This window comes from Mya arenaria, chromosome 14 (genome assembly GCF_026914265.1).
Source record: "Mya arenaria isolate MELC-2E11 chromosome 14, ASM2691426v1".
NCBI lineage: Eukaryota > Metazoa > Mollusca > Bivalvia > Myida > Myidae > Mya > Mya arenaria.
The window spans coordinates 61,368,297-61,377,459 of record NC_069135.1 but is presented as its reverse complement, the minus strand read 5'-3'; the positions used below and the strand labels follow the sequence as shown (position 1 = coordinate 61,377,459).

Here is a 9,163-nt window from a genome sequence, read left to right as displayed (position 1 = left end):
ATCTTGAAATTTTCTAGCCAGATACAGACAATGTATATTCAAGAAGCATGGAAAACGAAATGTAATATCGATATAACACTTTATAACAACGAAATAAACAATGTATGGATAAAATGTATTGTAAGAGATTAAAAATCAAGCATACAAATGTCAACAAATTGCCAATTTCATTTTTGAACCAAATTCCGCTCCATTTAAATCATTAAAGCCTATTGTCAATTCATGAAAACGCCCGAAAATTAGTATCATTACTATACGTGTTTTTGCCTGCGCACTTGTGAATTAAGTGTTTTCCAGATTAATGCGTTCCAAGTGCAATCACAACAATAAAGCGTATGTTGATATAAAAAAAAAATCCGAAGCGAAAATGCGCAAGTTGTGTTGTTTTCTGAAACATGTTTAATAATATATATAATTTTGAGAACTGAGTGAAAGACAAAACAGGATATGGCAAGTCAGACGAGACTGGTTTATTCGCGGAATAAACATACTTTGAGAAAGTACATTTTATTATTAAATAATGCAATGATTTTCAAAACTTAATATTCTTACAGAAGACTTCGCAGAAATGTTAAAATACCTGGGGCCTACTCCACTGAACTGCTAAGACGTGAAATAATTGTCCAGCTTAAAGGGGCTGTACTCCGTATGATGAAATAGCGAAAATATAAGAAGAGAATTGTCGAAAACTGACATAAACTTGGTATCGATGTGTTCAATACATTTGAACTTACTAACTGAAGTACCACATAGTTTAAAATTAACTTATTTTTCGCAGATTTTTCGTATTTTTCCGTTAAAAAGGATTACAAGGTATGTCTACCTAGTAGAATTCATTCCTTATGCGTGATTGGCTAGTTGATGTTATCACGTGATATCACCAAGTTAGTGATATACCTTAAATAGTCCAACAGTTTGGGGTAAGCCTCCATAGCACAGTGGATACAACATTGTACTGCACATTTTATTAAATAAGTGTCTTTAGATAAGTTAAAGAAACAAAACAAATTGGTGCCAATCCGGTAAACAGTCCCTTTAAATCTTAAAATCCGAAAAAAAGAGTAATACTGACAAAGTGGACACTACGTTGGGCTGTGGCTACTACAGACAAAGTTATGGTGAAATACTGTGTAAAATGTCATAAAATAAGAGTGACGAACAAAATGTGAAGACACAGTTAAATTGAAAATGAAAATGTGCGATATTATTGCAAAAAAATATTTTTTGCTTCACAAGCACACTTAGTTTCAAGAAATAAGTCAGCATACTTAGTCTTTTCCAAAACTTTTCCTCCTATTTAAATCAAAATAATGTAATAACTGAAAGAATATTAATAACGTTAATGTGTTGTCTGCATTTTAAATGCGCATTTTTTACGTGTGTAACGTTGAAACACATCATAAACTGTCAATAAAAAGCCGGATGGCGTGGCGATAGGGCGTTCTTTTCTGGAACTATTAGTTAAGGGTTCAATCTTCCGATCACGTCATACCAAGAACGATCTTCAACTGGTACAAGTGTTCCGCTTGCCTAGTGCTCATTTTCGAAGGTAGTACTGGAAATTGAAAGTACTCAGTACTGACTTCACGCTGGAAAGTTGTATACAGCGAAAATGTGCGTTACACCGGGAACGTTTAAGAACCAATATATGTATAATCAATAAGAGCTAGGATATTCTGACTCCCCTGTATCTTACATCATCTATCCCTTTTACCTCTTTAGCTGTTCGATGTATTTCTAGGAGCATTTCGATGTCGCACGATCTGAATAGTACGCATACAAACGAATAAATTTCTATGGTTCAGAAATATTGATTTGTCGTCTCCTGAAAATAATGATTTTTGTTAGTATTTCTTTACGCATGTAGCCGGCCCTTTCGTGTAAAGGCTTTAAGAAACAATTTTACACACAACGTAATTTAATAAACTTAAGCAGGAGTTATTCTTTAAGTCGGTGTTAAAATGGAAATTCACGCTGGAGTGTTTTTATTTATGGATGAACCGGTTGCAAGATGCATCTTCCAAACAAACTGAGGTCGAAAGTTATTGGCGAAGATGGTTGCTGTCTATGTTCAGGTATGTCAAATTGACATTAAATACAAATGAACAACAGAACTGTTCAAATGCTGTCCAATTCCGCGGCAAGTATACAATGGTTTATATGCTATGGAATTATGTTCATTTTCTACTTGTGTGCCCAAAATATATGGAATTAAGAAACAATTGTTTAAAGCCTTATTTTTGCCACTGGCCAACGTTAAATAAATTTGAATCCATGTTCAGTTGTAAAACAAAGAAGAAAACATATAGATTAGCAATGTTTATCTATTTTGCTATCCAGCTTAGGGAGGTATTACATAACTAGGCACGAATTTCCTTTATAGCCACATTGCTGCTATAATATGTAATTATACTAACAAATTAAGCTACATTTCTATTTTTTTATAACCACACTCTGACAACTATAGGATGTTATAACATTCATGTTTATAATTTGAATTGTATTTTTGAACTTTCTCCATTCATTTTATTGACTGTATGTTATATGCTCTAAACATTGTGTAATGTTTTACGCAATAAACTTATCGTAGCGTATGGACATACATATTTGGTGCATGGCTCAGTTACTGTCTTCATACACAGAGAAATATGGTGAGCGTTAATCCTTCTGCCGTCTTACACGTACATCTTTTTTCTAAACAATATGAAGCTTTTGATTCTATCGGAATTCCTAATACTGTTTGATTGCATATAACTTCTAAACATTCTAATTCATCATTTGATAATGAAAAATAAACGTATGGTATCATCGTTCTAGTGCACGAGATTGCTGTTAAACAACACAGGTGGATATATTAAAAAACACACACATGCATGAATCTTGATCATTTGCGATAAATATTCCGGATATGCGATTTTGTCCTATCACCTTTCGAGAGTATTCATTCTTTTTTTCGTGCATTTTATAAAATGTTAGCATAATTTGTTTTACATTGCGTTTGTTTTACATTGCGTTCCTCTCAATCAAACACGAATAATTTAGACAAATGTTCTGGCAATTGGAAACAAGCCCTAAATAGGTGTTAGTTTCAATTATAAACAAATGAACTGATACGTGAACTCATTAATGAGAGTATGTTGCGTTACAGGTTTGTTTTATCAAATCAAAGGCATAAATATTATATTTCTAGAAAAGTATTTCTTGAAAAAACAAAATAATTTCCGGTCGACTACCGTTTACTAACAAAAAATATTATCAGTGAAGGATGAACACCCAAATTCTTCTTTGTGTAAATGAACAAAAGTGATATCTGAATATGTATATATTCATTTGAATTTAAAGACACTATCAGTATTTGTGTTTAACAGCATGGAACGTTGAAACAAATAAAGCAAGAGGCTCGCATGGCCCGTTCTCTCTCTCTCCTGATATTTGAGAGTCTGCCCTTTGGATTTTGGTAATCAAATTAATTGCAATCAACATTATTATAATGATCATTTATATCAGCATTGTATTCAAGCTTTACATTCATAGTCGTACTAATAATAGCTCGTGTCCAGTCTTAGAAAGCATTCTTTCACATGTTAACGTACTTTTTTTATAAAGACAGCCGTCTATTGACTTACCATGAAAATAACTCTCTTGAGTTAATATTAAGACTGAAAAATAAACAAAATATTTTTCAATGAGGTAACATTCATCCTCACATAATGCAAATTCGATCATCGGCTAGGATTGATGAAGTCCTAAAATCAGTGCATATTGGAGAATCCTGAGGAGGTTCTAACATTTCATAGAGACAATCATTCTCAACAAGTTGAATGATGATCCGATAACAGATGAGAAAACTGATGAGTTCATAAGATTATTCTATAGTTTGATTAGGTGACCTAGTTGTGTTCTGATGATTTTCTATGACTTGTCTTAGTAACATTTGTATATACCCGACAAAACTCGTATTAAGCTTGACATGATTTTGTATAACTAATCATTAACAACACATTTTAGGGTTATCTGATTGAATTTAAAGTTTCGATTGAGTTCAAAATATTATATATTTTTCTATGATACAACATGACATTTAGAGGATATTTGTTTATTTCAGTGTAAGATCGTATTTTCACGAGTGGCGAAGCCACGAGTGAAAATGTAGTTTTTTATGATCACGAGTGAAATTATATACGATCTTACACTGAAATAAACAAATTTTCTGTTTCTTTTATGCTTATTTTCGGAGTTTTATTTGTTTTTTTATTTATTTCTGAATTACCCCCTTTTTTGAAAAGGGTGGGCTTTACGCCGCTACCCGTGGGGCGCCCCTCATGCATAATTATAGCTGTCAACTTTTCTACTTTCGGTTTGCTGAGAAATAGTTCTCTGCTATTCATTCTTATAGCTTAATATTCGCTCGTTTTTTATTGCAAAGCTTTATGAACAGTAAACAATGAAGTATTATCAGTGCACATATGTTCCAAAAATAATGAAAACACTTTTTATTTCAAGATGGACATGAAAACATAACCAAATTACTATGCCACTATTTAAAGAATGAAAATTTGGAAGGTCAAATGTGTTAGCAAAACAAATGTGGATACTCATTGGATTTTAACCATTTTTCTTAGTTTAAGACTGCATGTACTCGTGTTTTTATAGTAAGTTAATATTCAGTCATCTTACTGTCAGAGACCAGTCTGTTTAGCTTTAACATGTTTGTTTTCCAGATAAAGAGTAAATGCCACGCTAGTTTGTTGACACATTTTGAGGTGTGGGTGGGGTAAAAAATATCGGATCTATCTGTAAATTGTTGTGTGAATTTTCCAGGAAGCTCAATTTACGTACTCAAATGGTTAACAGTTCAAAATACATTTGAACGATGATATAAAATTTTATTTATGTTCGAACAGTTGTTCTTGTCTGTAATTTGTTTGGTATGAAAGCAAATGTTCGAACATTCAGCTTCAAAGATCAGTAAAATGTTTGATAAACGGGATAACCGGTAATTAACGGTAAGTTGTTAATTTCCAATTATATATTTATCTAAATTTATAAAACATTTCTTTTATATTTTTTTTAACATTTTTTGACATAATTTATTGAAGTCCAGTAGGCAAGTACATGTAACAACAAAGGAAATTAAAGTAGTTCTGAAAGTTGATATTTTCACTCCTTCTTTTGCAGTGAAAATATCAAATTGATATTTTCACTGTTGTTATTTCACTGGTTAAACCCCATATTTCATCGAAAAGCATGAAAGAAAATGGTAAGATGTTTCCATTGTTCAACCTTGTAATCTATAGTTCGAGCCGTCATGACATGACGTCGAGCTATCAAATTTTGCCTATATTTTTATATTATGATTATATTTATATTTTATGAAATACAATCATTCTGAGCAAGTTCAATGTTAGCCAGACAATCATTTTATAATCTCTTTTGTTCACAAGGCCAATGTCTATGATTTGCCCTAGTTATCTAGTTTTGACCCACCTGTATCTATATTCTATCTCAGCCTATAATACATAAAGACAATCAGTATGTGCAAGGTTATTGATGGTCCGATGAAAATTACATAAATTGCGTTTCCATCATAATTTATTTTCTTGTTTCGTAATCGAGTTTTTGACCAAGCGTCATCCATATAAAACCTTCACCAAGATATAAGTATTCCTTCTGAGCAAGTTTCACGATGGTCCGATAAAATTACACTTTTTAGTGTGCTCTCAAGACATCCTATAATTCGACCAAGTGACATATATGATAGTTAACCAATGCCCATAGCTTTTATAGTCCGAAATAGACTTTTGTCAGTTTTCACTTGTTGTATAGCTATACATTAGATAGTTTGGATAGGAAGTCTTCAAAAGTGTTGATGCTAGAATGTTTCAAAGCTTATTGCAGTCTAATGACGGGACGGAAGGACATTCAATTATCATAAGTGAGATAAAACTAAGCCAGTAAGGCTCATATGGGATTATAAGTATCTTCCATGGCCGAGAGTGTAAGATAGGTTCATTCCGACCCGAGCGTAGGGTGTTTTGCGGAAACGAGGTTTACCGAGTCATCATCTGAATCACTGCGCGCATATCCATGACAACAACGAATGATCGCTTATCCATGCGCAATTACTTTCACTAAGCACAAAAGAGTTCCAGCAAAAAATACATTTTTACTTAATTTTGTTGAACTGAGGGGGGGAGAAAAAGCATCTACCATAGCCGCTCGTGTAAGATTGGTTCATCCCGACCCTCGCGCAGGGTGTTTTGCGGAAACTGGATAAACCTCGTTTCCGCAAAATATCGTACGCTCGGGTCAGGATGAACCTATCTTACACTCTCGGCCATGGAAGATACTTATAATCTGAGGTGGGAGAAAATCAAGGTTTCAATTACATAAAAGCGTTGTGTCACGGTACATAATTTATATACCCACTTATCTAAGAATAACATTATTGTTTATTTATTGATTGTTCTGTAAAAAATAAACTGCAAAATCAAAACAATACTTGATGATTGTTATCAATTAAAACAAAGATGAATTAGCTCCAATAAATCTCATTGGACAAACTGTATACAGAATGTCACATCTGTAATACATGATTTTCCAACAAATAGCAAATACAGAAATATTATTTCCATTTAAAAATCATGTTGATTTCATAAAATTTTCCACCATAGAATAAAGATTAAAACGCAGTGTCATTATTTAAACGATATCTGAGTTCTACAATAACCATATTTCAGAAATCTGATGAACGTATGGGATCGGCCTTGCCATTTACGGAACATAAGTTGAGTATAAGGTGTTGTTATTGTTTTTTTTTAAAACGGATGTAGAAGAACGCCTGAAATGGAATTCGCTTTTGCGTCATTCGAGTCTTTTATAGCTGTCACAAGTACGTCAGTGGTGTAAGTGGATATGACGTAGACAACGTCATTGGCGTCAAGCTGAACGATAGCGTTTCCGGTAACACAAGGATAGCCAGAAATACCGTACATATGTCCGTATGCAACCACGTCTTCTTTCGCCATAATGTTGTAGAATATGCTCTTTCCTGATAACGAGCACAGACTAACAGTGAAAAGGTAGGTCCCTGCAATTGGTGCTGTAAATTTTCCAGTTGCAGAATTGTAGCCTCCGCCAACGTTTTCGAGCATTTCAGTGAATATTATAATCTGGTTTCCAGTTGACAGGGTATAATCAGCCACTTCCCTCGCTCGAAACAGAATTAGAGCTGAAACATAAAACATATTGTATAAATTGACATGTTTATCCCCTTTATTCCAAACAAGAAATTTCTTTCTTTTTTCTGCGTATATGAATACTGTTGAGCTATTAATAATAAAGAATTTTAACCTATTAATAACAACACAGTAAGTTAATGTAGATTTTATCTGTTGATCTTCGCCTTGTCATTTACATATAGAACGTTTCTAACATTCATATTTACATAACACATAGAAAACGCAATTGTAAAACACCATCAAATTTCTTGGTTTATGGTTAATATTCATCATCTATTTTAACATTTGTAGTGTTCAATTGTTAGACAGATATTACCGATACGCATCTTTAGGAGACTTTAAACACAACATTTAATTAAAATGAAAGACACTGATGCATAATTGGTACATATGTAAAACCGATACATACACAGTTTATCATCGGTGCAGAGCATAGTTGGCAAAAGCCAAATATCTGAGAGAAATCAAATGACGTCAGTCCGACTAACTAGTTATTGCAGAACGTTAAACATCCCCTCATTCAGGAAATAACGGCATTTTAAGAAATCTATTATGCACGAGGCTTTACACTTTGTCTTAAGATGGCTTTTAAAAAAGATCTTCGAGTTCATGATGAATTTAGAATTTATTTTTTAGAATCTAAAATAAACCCATATCAAGAAGTAGTCAATGATAGTCAATGGTTCCCTAATCACAAATTGTAAATTAGTATATTGCAATGTCCTCATAATGAATCTTCCAAGAATCTTCACATTGTATACTTCAAAACTCATTTTAATTATAAATAAAAACTGAAATATACAAATTTAATGGTTTCAACTCAACTCAAGTTTATTCAGTACATAAAGGCCACCGGCCCAAAATACATATTAATATATATACATCTTTAATTACAATACAGTGGTGTCATTGCTTAATACAAATTGTAACAAATTTCAATGTTAATCTAAAACGTGACACCTACGTTTAGACAACTGCTCCATGTCTTTCAGCGTCTGGTTAACATGCTTGTCAAACTCCTCTCTTCCATTTCGCAATACTTCCAAATCAGTCTGAATACTCGCTCTCTGTTTCTCAATTTTCCCCAGTGTTTCATTTATGCGTTTTTCCCACTGTGCATATTCAAATTCCATGCGAATCATTTTCTCCAAGAGTTGCTCATCGTACTCAAATCTTGATCTAAACCGGGGCTCATCGCAGAATACAAAAGACAATGCACAAAAAAGAACGAAATATTTCTGCTGGAAATACATTTTGAGAAGTTTATATCGGTCTAAAGCCGGTTGTGTCTGTAAATAAGTATCCAATACAAGTTACTTTTATACTGATATGAATTCCTAATGCGCAGTATCCGTGTTTTGTAATTTGTCTCTGATAAGCAATCTTGGAATTAGAAGGAGGTGCTACAGCATATGGTTTTGTAATCGTTCAATCAGTGTCACTTCCAGTTATTATTGTATTCCGAGTGGTATCGTACATGCGCCCCGTCTATCGTCAAATCTTGGAAACACCCAAAATAAGGCCATACCAAAATAGTATTTTTTTCCACGGATTTTTTCAGAAACAAAATTTGATCGAAGGAGGGAAAATGAAATTTAAATACAATTTTGACTGTTTTCATAAAAACCCGTATCGAGCGTAACGCGAAAAAGTTTCTTATAAACTAATTTAAAAGAGAAAGATTGTTCAACATAATTGCCCTTTAAACCTTTGGATACTCCTGAAATTAATCTCTTTTCGACTATGGAAAAATAAATACATGTTTTTTATGAAATTGTTTTAAGCAACTTATACACTAAACATTATCATAATTGCATCTGTATTTACACATTTGATATGGTTGGTTATGGATATTTAAAAAAAAATACTGGTTATCATGATTTACACATACGGCATCAACCAATTTAAGAGTGCAAATATAT

General features: G+C 33.0%; 1 protein-coding gene across 1 annotated transcript; it reads right to left on the bottom strand.

The window, feature by feature from the left end:
• Nucleotides 1-6,404: 6,404 nt before the first annotated feature.
• Nucleotides 6,405-8,673, bottom strand: LOC128215823 (uncharacterized). The gene is made up of 2 exons (XM_052922435.1): nucleotides 8,206-8,673; nucleotides 6,405-7,231 (listed from the first exon to the last, which is right to left on the bottom strand). Exons 1-2 carry the CDS (start codon nucleotides 8,492-8,494, stop codon nucleotides 6,819-6,821), a joined length of 702 nt encoding a protein of 233 aa, XP_052778395.1. The 5' UTR covers nucleotides 8,495-8,673; the 3' UTR covers nucleotides 6,405-6,818.
• Between the last annotated feature and the right edge of the window lie 490 nt (nucleotides 8,674-9,163).